Source organism: Dromaius novaehollandiae, chromosome 5 (genome assembly GCF_036370855.1).
Source record: "Dromaius novaehollandiae isolate bDroNov1 chromosome 5, bDroNov1.hap1, whole genome shotgun sequence".
Lineage (NCBI taxonomy): Eukaryota > Metazoa > Chordata > Aves > Casuariiformes > Dromaiidae > Dromaius > Dromaius novaehollandiae.
In genome coordinates, this window is record NC_088102.1 from 28164693 (window position 1) to 28182560 (window position 17868).

Here is a 17868-nt window from a genome sequence, read left to right on the forward strand (position 1 = left end):
GTTCAAAGAAAGGAAAAGGCCATAGAATCATGCATAATTTAGCAATTTCATCAATAAGCAATTCTTCAGATAATATAAAACAGCACTGAAAGAGGAATGTGGGGAAGCAGAAAGGGAACAAAAATACCATATTTGTGCATGACACTGACACCATCCTCAAGCAAACTTAGAATGTGTGTATATACAGGAAATTAGTAAATAACTCTCCAAATTGCATCAACAAAGGTAATCATGCATGGAAATATAGATATATCTATACTTCTACTTTGTCCATTAAAGTCAATCAACTTGGTTGTGTCATGATGCTCTAAATTGAGGAAAACAAAGAAGGAAATGGAACAAGAGGGGAATAACAGTAAACAATTATAACGTCATCCTTGGGATTCACAAACTTAGTTTTAGTAGTAGAACGGTCAACATGAAAGACACAAAAGTAAAACCTCTGAAGAGTAAAACTCATTACAGGAAGGTGTGCAATTACAAGGCTTTAATCAGACCTGACATAGTTATTCTCATGCTTTAATTCTGTAATAATCACAAAGAATTTCTCTCTATTGTGTATTGCGGTCTACCAGGATTTCTCCTACTGCAGTGTTGAAGTGTGGTAAAACTAAAACTTGTAAAGGCTATTGCTAGCAATATATTATCACAAGTTACTGGAGAACAGAAAAGCAGAAATCGCTTTTTGATCTTGCCATGGTCACACATTCTAATTTGGTTTTAAGAAAAACTGTCATGCCAAATAGACTCCTAGTAAGAAATGCTTTGATGTATACTACTAGAAAAGAAATATTAATATGTAACATGCTACAACCTCTATAAATATTTTAATTTAGTTTTTATATTTATAAATACTCATTTTTAAACATCAGAGATACTAATCATGAATGAACAACAATTACATAGGGAGTATTTTTGGAACAGCTATTTCTAACTTTTATAGATCTTGACTATGATGTATCTATTCCAGTCAATCATATTATGACAGATCCTCTAAGTGCAAAACTTCATCATGCTAGATATTATTAAACAGAAAGTTAAGAGGAGAATCAAGGAGAGTATGGATGGAGTCAAATGCCTTACTGAGTTATCTGCTCCTTAGCTATGATATTCTGAATTTCCAGTAATTTTTTCATTCCACATATCATAAGGTGACAGGCATAGTAACTTTTACAATGTAATGGGATATTACAAATGCAAAAATTTAGATACCAGAACAAAGCTAAAATTCCAGTCACTATCTGTCACATTCACTACACATACATTGTGCAGGCCTCCAAGAAAAGGTATTATACAGAAACAGTGTATAGCAATGTGTTACGCAGTTGGAGGAAAAAAAATGCAATTCTTTGAGACAAAGCAATGACAACATTTTTTACTTTCTTCTCAATAGCACATAAATGAAAAAATCACTTATAACTGTCAAAGAGTACAAAAAAGGTTAGTCATAAAATTAAAGGGATCTATAAGATTCTTAGATAATAATTTCATATGAATTAGATTATTTACTTCTCATTCTATTGCAAATTATCTTCTGCTGTCTAGGGATTATTCCACATATAGATTATGCAGTTACAGCCACAGATCAGTGTGTTAGCTTTATTGTCCTGAAGGTCCCCCTCACTTTTTCCTTTTTCCCCTTTCAAGAGGAAAACTGATAACATTTTACATCTAAGCCTAAACAGAGGTTACATTTTAAATTCCTGTATCACTGGAATTGGGTACAGAAGTGCCACTTATACCCCTAAAAATCTTCCCATCTTCTAAAACCACAGGACTTGTCCCATTCTGGATGAGAACTTAAGATTCCTTTCTCTTTTTTCTGAGACAAAAAGACATCTATTTTGCTTCGTCCTTATGCTATCCTACCATACCATGTGAGGACATGGCTCAAGACAAGATAACAACTGTACGTTACAACTAGAGCTATGCCACAGTTGGTGGTTTTAATTTAATACACAGATAGAGACTAAAAAAAAAAAAATCAGTTTTGGTCACACAGATTCATATTCTAATCTCCAGGTTTAGAGGAGTAATCATGATAAAGTCAGCTGAAACTTGTTCCTCAAGTTCATTCTTATAGCTTAGAACACAAAACTGTGATCTATCATTTATACATTTTCACCTGTCCCAGCAAACTGACAAAGTGTAATGTATTTAAGCAGAAGCAAACAACTTCATCTTTTTACTCACAAACCAAAGCATGTGCTTCTCAAATCTCAATGGCTGGAGTAGTTCTCACACACTGCAACAAATATACCTTGAACAGTGGTTTTGCTCTATGATATGAGTGGGAGGGAATAGCAAATCTTGTGAAAACGTGTAGGAGGAGGATCAGGAAGAAAGTGAGACCTGGTTGGCATTTGGCAGCCATCTTAGAATTGTTACTTCTCAGATGGTCCAGGTGATACATACCTATCAATCACCATCACTCTAAGCATTTGTATTTGGGGAGATTTAGTCTTTCTCCTCCTTTTATAACCAGTATGGTTGAGGCCTTTTGCTTATAAATTCCTCTCACCTCTCCTTCATTTTCCACATGACACAATCAATTTTCTCTTGGCCTCAACAAATAAAGAATGATCTACCACTCATAAAAATTAAATGCAGCATTCTGTTCTTAAATAACTCTGGTCAGTTTTGCACTGAATCAGGTGCATTTAGGAAAATAAAATGCATATCAAATATGTGAGAATAAAGATAGATTAGTTATTCTTGCATGGAAGAAAATCTTTTTAACTGCGAATCTGAGAAATCTGTAAATAGAAGCCACATGGTATTAGAACTGACATCTTTTCACATGGAATTAATCTGTTCTTGAATGCTGACTGCTTGTTTGTAGTCATCTATAGCTTCCTTTCTGAAACCCAGTTTACCACGAATATCAGCTCTAAATTTATACATCAAGGCGTCATTGGGCTGAATTGATAATGCTGTAAAAAATAAGAAATAGAGATTTAGGCATTTTTTACATTATTATATGATGATAAAGATAAGCATGTACCAGAAGAAAGCTCATGTCAATGCCCAAAATCTTTTCCAAACATGCTTTCACAAGAGAAAACAGAAACTGAACTAATTAATTTTACATCAAGAAGTAGGCAACTTTGTTAAAATATTTATACTCAGATTTTTTTCCCTTTTTGATGCCATTTATGAACCCCACTTCAATTTTGCCCCAACAGCAGAAACTACACTTTCCTTGAAAACAGGAGCAAAATCTAAGAGGAGAAAACTATAACTATCAACTTCTGGGACATGGCAAGGAATCCTTGGAAGGTAGTTGCTGAAAAACTTAATCTGCTGTTTTAAAATTCTGCTTTAGAGGAGATTTGCTGACAATCAGTCAGCTCCCTGGTCTAGTCATTTTTTGAGATTTGACAGTAAAAATATGAGTCATGAAAGCCACAAAGTAAAAACATAATTTTGACAAACTTCACTGTGAAAGTAAACCGATTAACTTCTCAAAAAATTTCTGGAAAGGTCATTACATGTACAGTCAAGTGTTAAATAGTCAATATCAAAGTCACATTCGTATATTTGGTTTTATAAAGTTCATACAAACTACACATAGCTTTAGTAACTGTTGTCTTTGTATCCAGAGTTGCCAAATCTGGTGTTAATAGCAATGCAAGTAGTAGTAATGGGAGGAACATAGCTCAGTTGATTTGAACAAGAGGTTTGTATTTTACTAAGACCAGGATAAAATTTTAGTTCAGCTCCTGTTCTCTATGAACCATGTCTATTCCCAATATAAAAATATCACCTACATCATGTGAAAGTGTGAAAGTCAGCATTCGAAAGATTTGATTCATGTTGATGTGCTTTGTAAGAGTATACTCAAAACAACTCTAGCTTACGGAAGCCAAATACTGTTTCAAAACTTGTTCCACAAAGAACACATTCATAAAATCCCAAATTGGTCTACGAAACAAGCTACCCGTATGCCCTTTCCCAGGCACCTTGAATTTTTCAACACATACACAAGTTCCCCAGACTTTTTAAGTATAGTGTTTTCCACAACTTCTTGGTACAATTCATTTAAAAGCAGGTCTGTTCAGCTGCTATGATACACATTATATAAAATGCTTTATCTTCTATCCTGCATATTCTTATTAGTTTTGAGAATGGAAAAAAGTAACAGTATATTTACTTTAACTGCCTCTTTTTAATAACATCATAATATCTTCTCAAAGTAACTAGAAAATATACTAACAAAAATAAACACCTATTTTCTGAACTATGAAATAAAGCCAAGTAATTTGTTATCATAATTGTTAGTATGCTATCAAATGTAATCATGCCTGGTAAATAAAGATTACCTGTTGAAATGTCTTTCTCAGCTAGCTCATATTGCTTTAATCCATTATAGAAATGTGCCCTGTTAAAATACACTGCTGCAGAGAATGGACAGAGGCAAACTGCCTTCTCAAAGTCTTCTTTTGCTTCTTTAATATTTTTTAAAAAGGTATTGGTAATAGCACGATTCATAACAGCAGATTCGTTTCTTGGGTCAAGTTGTAATGCCTTGGAATAATAGCAATAGGCCTACAAAATACATGAATTGAAGGTAAAATACACTGTTAAAATTTGAGGAAATGATTTCTGTACAAATTATAAATTCTGGTTTGTTTTTTAAAACTGTTTATGCTCGTAAGTCTTTACTTGTTCTGCTTAATGTTCTTTGTGCTTAGAAGAGAGAGGCACAGCACCAGCATGTCTACCCACATATACGGCAATTTACTATCACCACCCAGACAGACTTCTGAAAAAAGGAGGAGAATATCTGCTTATGCTGAATTGTAATTATACCGCAGAAGAAATGACCTATGCACTAAAGTCAATTTGAATTAAGCTAGAATATGAATTTATAATGCAACACCTATTCTTGAACATCTTCATAATCAGACAGCCTCTGGGAGCAGAGTAAGGAATCAGAGAAGCAGAAGAAAGAGGAAGACCAGTCATGGAAGAACAATACTAGACACAGAAGAAAAAGAAATTGCATGATCACAGGAGAAGCCATATGCAGGTCACTGACCTTGGACTCCTTAGGGATTCCTGATCCAAGTCTAACTGACACTTAAGAGCAACAAGGAGTCTGACTCAGAGAAACATACCAGAACATTAAATTGTTTTCTTACATATATCTATTTCTTTTGCTGTATGAAGTACAAATTATCTACATTTAGAATCTTTTGCCAAGCCTGTACATAATGAACACCTCAATACACGAACTGCAAGCTGAAGTACTTACAGATGCAAATCTGGGAGAGAATTAATTTGAGTAGATGAAATGTGCTGAGGCATCAGCACTGGTCCTGGGTTTCCACAGCTGCTGGACCACAAAGTCCAATCAAATAAAAGAGTAATACTGAGCCTATGCCCAGGAAGTGTGACAGGAAGACCAAAGGGCAAATCAGTCCTGGGGCCTCCTCAGACAGAGAGAAATAAATGGTCCTTGCCTTCAAGCAATTTTCAAAGTTTTTCTGCAACAGGAATTTCAGTATCCAACTCTTCTGCATTTGAAGAAAAAGCCAACTTCCTGATTTAAGCCTATCAGCAGGAGATTCTTTTCATTCTCTTCTCATGGTGCTATAGCGAATCTGGGGAAGTTATTTAATCTCTATTTGCCATACTTCACAGGGCAACTATGAGACTTAGGTTGGTTGGTTTTACTGAAAAACCAGGAGAATTTAGGTACCTGCATTATTTACAGATTTTTTAAATGTTTATCATAGCTGTCATGAATTTCAGTTCACTCATATCAATAATAAAATGTCTGGTATTAGCACAATTATTTGTTAATAATTGCTACAGATTAATTCATCTCCTGTTAGAGGACAAAAACTATAAAATTCAATGAAAGAAAAGCTCAAGTTAAATATATTTATAAGTAGCTTGGTACCGATGGTATTTATACAAGCGTCAAGGAAAACAGTTCTGAAGATAGTATTGAGAGCCTTACCTGTGAAAACTGTCGATTATGGAAGTAGATATTTCCTGCATTGAAATAGGCTAAGGCATAGTCAGGGTCAACAGAAATTGCATGTTGATAGTCCCTCATAGCACAGGATAGGTATCCCATAAACTGATTGATAACACCCCGATTTGTTAGCAGCAGAGCAGTGGTAGTGAGCTGAAAAACAATAGACACGTGCTTATTTAGGGAAAGTGCGCGCTTTCACAGTAACTTTGTTTCTCAAACATACAGTCATTAAAAATGCAATTGCACCTTCTAATACAATTTGTCAACTATTCATATACAGTATGGGCTGGCTTTATAACAACAGGTTCATTTTAGTAAAATCACTTTAAGCTAACATTTACCTTTAATGCAGCATTCGTATCTTGAAATGCAGCAAAAGTTTCACCCATCTGAAGACAGACCGAAGCTCGTCCATCATATGCAGCATGGCATTTTGGATCAATGCCAATAGCAATTGTAAACTGATTCCAAGCTTTTTGAAACTTTCCAAGGGCCTAAAATGAATTGCAGGATGTTCACAATAATAAGTATATGAAATGCCCAACAGCATACTAGGGGCCCCACTTAAAATACACAGCAGAAAATGTACGGATGTTTATATTTACAAATGCACTTAACAAAAATACAGGGAAAAAAATGCATTCAAATACCTTGTTAATTGTGCAATACCCATCCTCCTTGCAAATGTATATCTTCCACAACTGCTTTAGCTGCAAGTTTTACATCTTCTCTAGCATAGAATCATAGAATAGTTGAGGTTGGAAGGGAACTCTGGAGATCATGTAGTACAACCTTAGTGCTCAAAACAGGATCACCTAGAGCAGCCTGCCCAGGACTGTGTCCAGTCGCATTTATAATATCTCCAAGTATGGAGACTCCACAAACTCTCTAAGCAAGCTCTTCCAGCATTCAATCACCCTCACAGTAAAAAAATTCTTTCTGATGCTTACATGGAATTTCTTGTATTTCAGATTGTGCCCATTGCCTCTTGCCCTGTCGCTGGATACCACTGAGAAGAGTCTGGCTCAGTCTTCTTTACTCCCTCCCATCAAATATTTACATACATTGACAAGATCCCCCCAAGCCTTCTCTACTCCAGGTCAAATAGTCCCAGCTCTTTCTACTTCTCCTCGTATGACAGATGATCCAAGCCCTTAGTCATCTTTGCGGCCCTTCGCCAGACTCTCTAGCATGTCTATGTCTCGCTTGTACTGGGGAGCCCAGGACTGGACACAGCGCTCCAGATATGGTCTCACCAGTGCTGAGTAGAGGGGAAGGATCGCCTCCCTCGACCTGCTGGCAACGCTTGTCCTAGTGCAGCCCAGTAAGCTGCTGGCCTCCTTTGCTGCAAGGGCACATTGCTGGCTCACGTCCAGCTTGTTGTCCACCAGCACCCCCAGGTCCTTCTCTGCAAGCCTGCTCTCCAGCCAGCCTGCCCTTAGCCTGTACTGCTGCATGGGATCATTCCTCCCCAGGGGCGGGACTTCACACTTCTCTTTGTTGAACTTCATGAGGTTCCTAACTTCCCATTTTGCCAGCCTGTCAGGGGACCTCTGAATGGTGGCACAACTGTCTGGTGTATCACCCACTCCTCCCAACTTTGTATCATTTGCTGAGTCATTGCACCCAGGTCATTAACGAAGATGTTAAACAGTACTGAACCCACTATCAACCCCTGAAGTACTTCACTAGTGGCTGGCCTACAGCTGGACTTCACACCACTATCATGACCCTTTGAGCCCAGCCAGTTTGCAATCCACCTCACTGTCTACTTATCTAACCTGTACTTTATCAGCTCATCTATGAGGATTTTATGAGAGACAGTGTTGAAGGCTTTGCCAAATTTGAGATAAACAACATCCACTGTTCTCCTCTCATCCACCAAGCTAGTCATCTCATCATAGAAGGCTCTCATGTTGGTTAAAAATGATTTCACCTTCATAAATCCATGCTGACTACTACCAATCATTTTCTTGTCCTTCATGTGTTTGAAAACGGTTTCCAGAATTATTTGCTCTATCACCTACCCAGAGATTAAGGGAAGGCTGTCCGGCTTGTAGTCCCCCAGATCATCCTTTCTGAAGATAGGAGTAACACTTGCTTTCTTACAGTCCTCAGGAACCTCTCCTGCTGCTATGCAAAAGGTAAGTACCTTCCCTGTACCTTCAAATGGGACTTTGGCATACTACACTTCATGAGGGATGTTGCACCATCAAAAAAGTGATAAATTCTGGGTGAGCAGGGCCCTTGGGACCACAGGCAAAATATAAACACTTTACTTAATTTATGGATTGATTAAGTTAAGGGGGAAGGCTAAACATCTAGTTCCCTGCACTAAGATACTTCTTCACATGTGCTTACATTTAAGCTCCAAAGGCACAATCAGGCTAAAGAAAAGGCATCAAGTAAGTTTTAGGCACCTCAGAAATTAAGCACGATACCAGCTTTCTGGGCTGCCCGCTGTACCCAAGATGTGTAATTCCTACCTATATCCTGTTATTAACCAAGGTAGTCACGTAGGTTTTTCTATTACTTAGTACTTCATAAAGCACTGCAAAAGCGTTAGTTAGAATTCAAGTGCAATAGCAAAGCTGTAAAAGGAAATCTGCATGAAACCTATCCAAGATGACCCAACACAGGTTACTAACATTAGTCCATTACTGGCAAAAATTAATTCACAATATTCACAATTTAAGACATTTCAGACAAGCAGGTATAATAAAGCACAGTAGGAAAATCATAGAAATTAGACATGGAGGAAAAAAAAAACTGTCAAGTCATATCACATACCCCTCTGCTAATGCAGGACTCATCATTTTTGAATGTAGTTAAGTAGTTTTCAGAGATCATTATACATATGCCCTTTCCCAAGGGATTTTAACAGATTTGTTAGCATTCTGTTTTGTAAGATTTTTTTTTTTTTTAGATTTGTCAATATTTTGACCACTTTTTATTTCAATAAATTGCTCATATGCACAAAAAAACACAGTATTCAGTTGATCAGAGCACCATATATGTGAATCAAATGAGTGTAAGGTTACTTGATATGTCATTATTCAAGAGCAAATCTCCAACAAGACTGGGCACAAATGTGAAACGAGAATAATGGTCTACTCATTTATTTAAAAAGAAAGGAGACCCTGAAAAGAATCTATGATCTACATTAAGTATATGGATTATTTTATCCTATTCATCCCTTAGATGTTTTGTATTGTATAACTATATACATACAAAATTATTATTATTTTCTTTGATTATGCATATTACTGACAATGAGTTTTGGTGTTACCTGTAAGTTGTATCCTAAGCAAATTCTGGCTTTCACACACTTTGGATTCAGGTGAAGCGCTTTCAAGAAGTCTTTCTGTGCTTGTTTATGATCAGCCTCATGTCCGTTTTCCATGTATGAATTTCCTCTTCCAACATAGGCATCCACAGACATAGGATCTAGTTTGAGAACCTGGTTAAATGATCTCACAGCTTCTTCAAACTCATTAAGTCTAAAAATAGAGATATTAATGACTATTAGCTCTGTTAACCTTTTTACCAATTTTATAAACAAGATTCTCAATTTATGAATGTTCAGCAAATACCACCACATAATTACCTCAGAATTCTTGCTTAATCCTTACTGAGGGACAAAACCTTTTCTTTCCCTTAGTTTAGCTTTCTATATGTGCTCCCTGATGCTTACTAGATCCGTGAAGGCAGTTAGCCTAAGATCTTGCAAACTCCAGTTTGAAATCCTTGGCCCAATGAAGAAAACAGCAAGCCTCATTACCTTTTGCTGGGCCAAGATTTAACTTTTTCAACATTTATACTCAGCAGATTCTAATGTAGACTTTATCCAAGTCATTCATGCTGTCCAAATGTCAAGACCACACATGCTTTTTTGTTAGTCTGTTCAGACACAGCTGTTTCAGCCATAAATAATTTACTTATAATATAAGCCTTCTCTCTGGTTTTTCCTCATACCAGCTCTTGAGCATATCCAAACTACAAAAACCTTGCAGGGTAAAAACAGCTGATATTCAGGCATAGACCACTCTCATCTAAGAGTAGGCCAACTGTAAATTGTGTCCTTAGATAAAGACACAAAACTTAACACATTTAGGATATACCAGCAAGGAATAAGAAGCATTAAACAAGTTAAATGCCAATGAATGCTAGTAGATATCTTCACACATAAAGCAAAAATTTTAATATGTCGAAGCACAAAGTCATTTAACCAAGAAGATACTGAAAGATAAGATGGTGTTTGAATATAAGCTAAATATCCAGATTCCACCTGGAGCACAGCTTGCTTTCTTTATCAAAGGGAGAAAGATTAAATAGATTTGGCTAACATATAACTTCAAGGGTTATTAACCAAAAGCTTTTTTCAAGCACAGCACTTGTCGCCAAAACAAATTAGGACATCATGCCAACCATGTAGATGGGTAGCCATTAACTTAAAAGGTTGTGGGATGAATCACAAATGCATCTTAAAATGGGCTGTAGCTGAGCTGTATGGTTACCAGTGACCCCTTTTGACAATTGAGAATCATTTAGACAGGAGCACCAAAACCATATGCCCTGTTCTCAAAAACAGGACTCAGCATTACCATGTCAGTTCTGCACCATACAGACACTGTGAGACAGAGCCAGGGCCAGCTTTGCCCTAACAAGAGGCATTCTAACACAAGAATTTTGATGCTAAAGTCCTGAATGCGTCCATCCCCACACTGCCTCAGCAGCAAGAGGGTTCTGCAGTGATACATGACAGAGAAACTCTAGAATAAAATAGATAAAACTAAACTAACTGGCACATAGCGATTAAAATTTCCTTTATATCATAATTACTATTTCGCAAGATGATCATCTATGGACTCCAGCTGTCACTATGATAAGTAGACTAAAATATTGATGCACTTAATTCTTCCAAATTGTATCTATTTTAATGATTTAACAGATTTACTTTTATCTTTCAAAATAAATTTCATTTTGATGAAACTATACTCCAGAATGTCAAAATAAAAAACTGATGCAAGGAAAACCACTGAGGCTTTTGCTTTGTTTTAAAGCACAAAGTGCAGATCTAATCAGAAACTGTATCCTAACTAATTCTGAACAAACTAACACAACTTTATATTACTTCCAATCCCCTTCAAGGTAGAGATTTATGTCTCTGCTTACCTCCCATAATTCTTTGTTCTTCAGTCCTTCTCTTAGATCTATTTTATTGCCCTATTTCCTTCTGATTCTGCCATGAACTTTGTTGCTGGATAAGAGAAGCTCCAAGAAGCGGATTTTAATTTTAAGTTGTTAGACTTGAAAAATACATAATTTATTCTTTTTTCCATTCCTCTTAGCCAATCACCCTTCTTCCAGTTCTCAGTGTGTTTAATATCCAGTTCTCAGTGTGCTAAACTGGAACATCAAGTTCAGCAATTGCTCCCTATCCCTACTCTGCATCAAACAAAATTACCTATCTTACCTGTGATAGCAGATTCCAATAGCTTGGAAGATCTGGCTATCAAATGGATTATGCAGTGTTGCTACTTTGAAGTCCTGAAAAGAACAGACATTAAAACAAATTTGTACTGTTTCACTTCACCTAAAATTATGGTTTTAGCAAAACAACTTTATATTTTTATATGAAAAGGGAGATGACTTTCAGGAGAACAGGAAATGTATTAAATTAACTGTTTTCCTACTTAATGTCCAAAATTTTGATAGAATAAACTCTTTCAAATTATGTGAGATCATAGTATTTCCCAGGAAACTAGAGGCATCATTTCTAGAAACAAAACTTTCCAGAAAGATATTTTTTGTTAAATAAATAAATAAATAACCACCTTACCTATGTGGTTATTTTTAAATATACATATTGAACACATATTTAACTATGTGCAATTTCAATAAAACTGTTCCAGTAATAGAATTATCTAGTTACTTTCATGATAGAGTTTTTTTTATAAATCACTGTTCATAAAATCAAGACTTATAAATCAAGACTTTTAACTTTTCCCTTTACTAATATTCAGAACATTTGTAAAAATGTATGCAATTTTGATATATGTGGTTCAACTGAAAAAAGTGTACAGGTGCTTTTAAAATCAGACAGAAACATTTCAGTTATGAATAAGGAAGCACTTTAGGTCTCTGCATGGGAAAGCAATCAGTATGTAGCAGGAGCAGTTTAGGTGATGCATCCACTGAATTACAGCTACAAAATCAATTTTTGCTTATTCAAATTAGTATTGTAAAATAATAGGTCTGCCTCTGAAAAACTACTGAGACATGCTGCTCCAATCCACCAAAGCCTTTCAAAGAATTCCCAACAAAGCTAAGAGGATTCTCCGTATGTGCAATTTGAACTATACGCTCTGCTCTGTATATAGAGCAGAGCAAAAGCAGATCAAAGTTCCAAAGACCAGGTTTGGTTTACTTTAACCAAAGCTTAGCACCTGACAGGTTACCCCACACTTCACAGAACCAACCAAGACAGGCACCTCCATTTAGCAATTCAGTTCTTTCATAGACTAACTCATAGTTTTTCTTCTTTCTTTCAGTGCACCCAACTCATACTGGAATATACTCAACTCAATTGGCATAAATCCGTGCTTAAACAATTATATCCTGATTCAACAAGCACTATACAAATATACAGACAAACTTCTTGCAATAACTTATTGACAAAACTGATTGGTACACAAGGCATTCTCACGCATATTTATAATCCCTGCTTCTCTCCTTAAATTAGCTATAATGTTTTTGTGTCTGTTGTTCAACTACCATTTTGTAAATTTGTCTTCTCTACAGTCCATTCAAAGAACTTTTTGCTGATTCTGCTGGTTCTGCCCCATTAGCACAATTCCCCAGTCTCCTTTTACTGCCCCTATGCATCAGCTTGCATCAGCTCAGTCTCTTATCTGGACTATTCTGATCAATTGCATCTTGAAGTACAAGAGAGATGAATAAAGCAATAGCTCTATTTCATTTATTTCTATGCAAGGTCTATCAGCTGCAAAGGGCTTTTGTCATCTATTTCCAATGGAATGTTTCTGGGTCACTGGAATGGGATTCATATTTATTTTTCAATCTATATTTGGAAATAAGAAGTATTACTCTATATTTAGACCACCTATGCTGAAATTCTTGGTATCATATAACAAAGATATCAAAGTTTAAAGTTATTAGCCTCACAATGGAGGCAACAAATGCCTCCATTTTTCTCAGCTATACTAAGAAAAAACACCCTACTTTAAAGGGAAGAAAAATTCAAACTTTTTTAAAAGTTTAAATTACTTAAGTTTCAAAAATAAGAAAAAACATATGTTTGAAAGAGTGACATTTAGCACTGTTAGGTTTCAAGCCTGCTATTGCTATACCAGATGGAGTCCCAGTCACCTACAAAAGAGTCACCTACGTTGCAAGCCAGTTTCAGGATCACATACATTTTTTTTTACGTTTAAGAAAATTAACTCAGGGTTTTACCCTTCCTTCCCTTTCAACAAAAATGACATTTATACAGGCTTTTGCTATGAGTTCATATGCATTTGGACTCAACATAAATGACTTCAAGACTAAAAAAGAAGAAAAATCAGATTCTTGCTTATTAAATTTTGTACAACTCGCATGCTTAACTCTAGCCATATAAAATTGTTGTAAAACAAGTAAAACTGCAGTTTATTTGCACTCTTCGCTGCCAGAGCACCACTGGGTATTAAGCAAATGAGAACTGCGCACAGACTAATTCAGAAGAAAACAGAAACCAGCAGATTGGTCTTCATATCAGCAATGGATTATAATTGACAGAAAAAAATCCAAGTTTTCAGTAAACAAAGGATACTGTACCTCACATGCATTAGCATAATCACCAAGTTCCACGTAGAGCAGTCCACGATTAATTAACACTTTAAAAACTATTTCCTTACTCAGTTCAAGCAGAAGAAGAATTCCATAATCTTTCAAAGCCTACAAAAACATAATATCTATTTTAAGCAATAACTTGTTCAGGGAGATGCGATGATACTTTAGGATTTAAAACACAAACTTTCAAATTCCTACAAATCATATGCCTATGCACTGGCTTCAGTTTGACTATGACAATGTTTCAATGTTTGCAGATTGAACTTAACTGTATTTGGAGCCCTTTATGATTACTTATATACCCACTTCCAGAGTACAGTAGCAAAGAAAATACAAATATAATAAATATTGACATAATTAAAACTTTTTTGTAGTTACATACATTTCAGAGTTAAAAACAAAATTTAATTTCTCCTACAGCTAAATGTTATGCCCACATTTTTATTTAAAACTGTTTTTTAATGATTGTAAATCCATTAATCAGGATTTAACATCAAAGTAAAGAACTTTTTAAATTAAACATTGTTAATATAATATTACTGAAAAAATCTAAGAACTAGCTGTATTAATTAGGTTTTGGTCAAATGTAGACTGGAAAAGCCTCAGTTCACAAATTTATCAAAACTGAACAATATTCCAACAACACTTGCTCTGAAGAAGTTGTAGTCTTTTTTCTTTTTCACTTGAAGATTGAACTCACACAGTACAATAAGGACAACTGGACAGTTTAGGGCTAACATCACAAAAGGGCTTTTGACACCAGTATTCCATATACTAGCCATTTTGGGGAAGTCCTAATCCTTGCCACTTTTAAAACTAGAATCAGCTTTACAGAAAACAATCCAGTTTTTGCTAAATCTGGTAGATTTCTTGTGTCAATAATATACTACACCTTTTCTGGTACTTCCCTCATACTTATACTAGATGATTGCTTTGCCATTCAGAGGTCCCCTGACAGGCTGGCAAAATGGGAAGTTAGGAACCTCATGAAGTTCAACAAAGAGAAGTGTGAAGTCCCGCCCCTGGGGAGGAATGATCCCATGCAGCAGTACAGGCTAAGGGCAGGCTGGCTGGAGAGCAGGCTTGCAGAGAAGGACCTGGGGGTGCTGGTGGACAACAAGCTGGACGTGAGCCAGCAATGTGCCCTTGCAGCAAAGGAGGCCAGCAGCTTACTGGGCTGCACTAGGACAAGCGTTGCCAGCAGGTCTCGAGAGGCGATCCTTCCCCTCTACTCAGCACTGGTGAGACCATATCTGGAGCGCTGTGTCCAGTCCTGGGCTCCCCAGTACAAGCGAGACATAGACATGCTAGAGAGTCTGGCGAAGGGCCGCAAAGATGACTAAGGGCTTGGATCATCTGTCATACGAGGAGAAGTAGAAAGAGCTGGGACTATTTGACCTGGAGTAGAGAAGGCTTGGGGGGATCTTGTCAATGTAAGTAAATATTTGATGGGAGGAAGTAAAGAAGACTGAGCCAGACTCTTCTCAGTGGTATCCAGTGACAGGACTTGGACTGGCTTTTCTGAAGAGTGATTAAGAATGACTTATAGTACCTTATCCATGAAGGAACTATCAGTTTCATATCTTAAGGTTTTACTTTTGTTTACTGTAATCTCCTATTTTTTTCTTTATCTATCTGCATCATTCTTGCTCAATTAACCACAAGGCCCTTGCCCAAGCTGAACTCATATACTTGAGAATTAGTCTGACCTCTGAAAACAGACTTGATGAAAAAGATAGCTCAGCATGTTCTCCTTCACAGCCCAAAGCTGTGTTGTGCCTGTGTGTTCTCTTGTGCCTTTGACATACAATAAAGATAAGAAGCAAAAATATTTAGGGGCAGTTGACTGGAAAGTCAACAGAAGCTGAAATATGTGAATGAGGGTTTTATGTACATCAAATCACGATTTTGATATTGACAGTCTTCTCCTGGATCTAGTCCTTAGATTTTTCAAGGGATATTAAAGTGTAATTAATATGACTGTAAAGACAAAAAAAACCAATTCTTGAAAACAATTTCCTGAAGATCTCAATCATTCAGGAAGAGATTGCAAGAGATCAGCAATTCTGATTAATTGTCAATAATGGCTATTATGAATTATTGAGTGATCATGTGATATTGAAAAAGTGAATACCATACCTTTCTGAAATCCTTTATTTGATGATAACAGACTGCTCTGTTATAATATGCCAAAACGCAGGATTTGTTGAGGTCAATAGTCTTGGAAAGATCTTCAATTGCAACTTTATATGTCTGCACATGCAAAAACACTTTGTATAAATTATAATTCACAATTCACAGCATTACATATTCTTACTTAAATAATAGCCTATTGTAAAATTTGATTTCATAGTTTCATATTTTTGTTTATTCATCAGCACTGGAAAGCATCCTACTATTTCATGACATTCACTGTGGACTAGTTACTACAGTCCTTCTCAGTGGGAACACTTCCGTAGAAGCTCTATTTGGGCAAACCAAACATTCTTAGCATTTGCTTACATCATATTCATTTAATGCAATACATAATCAATCCTTAATTTTACTAGCACAAACAGAAAGTGGCTGCAAAGGGGAAGTAATCAAGTTAGGGTTCAATTAAATCAAAATGTTAATCAAGTAGAATTTCTTCCTTCCATCAGCAACACTAGTTTCCAAAGCTTTCACCACGGTTCAGGAATGAAGTGGTAACTAGGATAGATTATCAAAGGTTCTAAGGGAGCTACAGACCCCTTCTTCTATCACCAGCACAGCCTGCATCTGCAGAGTCTTGGCATATGTTCCATGCCACCCTCTCGATCCCAGATGAATCCAACTTTAATAACTTGTGTGTTACATTCAAATGTACAACAGTAACAGACATTCCCACCTTATTGTGATACTTCAAAGTTCCTCGGTAAAAATAAGCTCTCACACTGTTAGGATGAATTTTGATAGCCTCATTGCAATTCAGAATTGCCTTAGAGTATCTGCCTTTACTTCCATAGTAAACAGCACGACTCATATACGCCTGTAGAAATGGAGACAGAATGATGATGTGGTATAATGCTAAAAAAGCTGGGGGGGGGGGGGTTTAAGACAGGCATTAAATAAAAGTAAGGAATGACAAGTTTCATAAAAAACATACTTCTTATGAACCATATTCATATGAGAAAAAAGAAAAGTAGGATGTAGGATGTCTATATTATAATAATGCAAAGCAGCAAGAAAATTGAAACAAAAAAGTGTGTTTGAGTAAATAAGCCAAAAATTGAATGCAGGAAAAGTCTTTAGATTTGAAGAAAAAAAAATACAAAGAAAGGCTGTTAAGCAGACAGACACATTCTAAACAAAAAGCCCAAGTGATGTGCAAACTATTCCTTCAAGGAAATCTTTGAAGCTGCTTTGAAGCAAAAACGGAGTTTGTTACAGGAAGATGGAAAAGATGCTCTGATATTCTTACATCTGACATTCTGAGAAAAAGATGATGAGAAATAAATAGAGTGCTGGCTGGCAGATTATACAGCAGTATATCCATAAACGCAGAATATGTCATTCTTTGAACTCATCCTAAAGTGCCTTACAGAAACAAGCTACCAGGAGTCTTTATGCTACCTGGAAATGTGACGGACAAAGTGCAAGTGTTCGATTGAAATCTTGAATACACTTAGCTTGTCCAAGTTGCATTCTACACAGCCCTCGCTGATAGAAAGCATCAGGATAACTTGAATGTAGTCTGATGGCCATACGAAAAGCATCACAGGCCTAAAAGGATGACATATCATTTGGATTAAACATGATCCGTTTGTATGTAGTTTAAACCATAAGCAGTTGGTTAACTGACTGATTTGTACAAGTAATCCTGACCAATTTATGCAGTTGGAACGCAACATACATCTGCATTGCTTTTTACTGTTTTCATCCGTTTACTGCTACTAACAATTTTGTAATGTTTAATGCCCTATATAACACAATCATAACAACAGTGTGGTATAAGCTAACCCATTTAATAACTTGTACAGCGAGACTACAAAGGTTTAACCAAG

The 17868-nt window shown here is 36.3% G+C and overlaps 1 protein-coding gene across 1 annotated transcript in view; it reads right to left on the reverse strand.

Annotated features, from left to right (window-relative positions):
• Positions 1-752: 752 nt before the first annotated feature.
• Positions 753-17868, reverse strand: part of TTC6 (tetratricopeptide repeat domain 6) — a 66270-nt gene continuing 49154 nt past the window's right edge. Inside the window, exons 22-31 of the mRNA XM_064512097.1 lie at positions 17438-17587; positions 16713-16853; positions 15983-16096; positions 13829-13948; positions 11466-11539; positions 9279-9489; positions 6331-6483; positions 5969-6139; positions 4323-4548; positions 753-2933 (exon numbers count right to left, since the gene is read on the reverse strand). Of these exons, the coding sequence (XP_064368167.1) occupies positions 2797-2933; positions 4323-4548; positions 5969-6139; positions 6331-6483; positions 9279-9489; positions 11466-11539; positions 13829-13948; positions 15983-16096; positions 16713-16853; positions 17438-17587 (1497 nt within the window). The 3' untranslated portion in view covers positions 753-2796. The remainder of the gene's footprint in view (positions 2934-4322; positions 4549-5968; positions 6140-6330; positions 6484-9278; positions 9490-11465; positions 11540-13828; positions 13949-15982; positions 16097-16712; positions 16854-17437; positions 17588-17868) is intronic.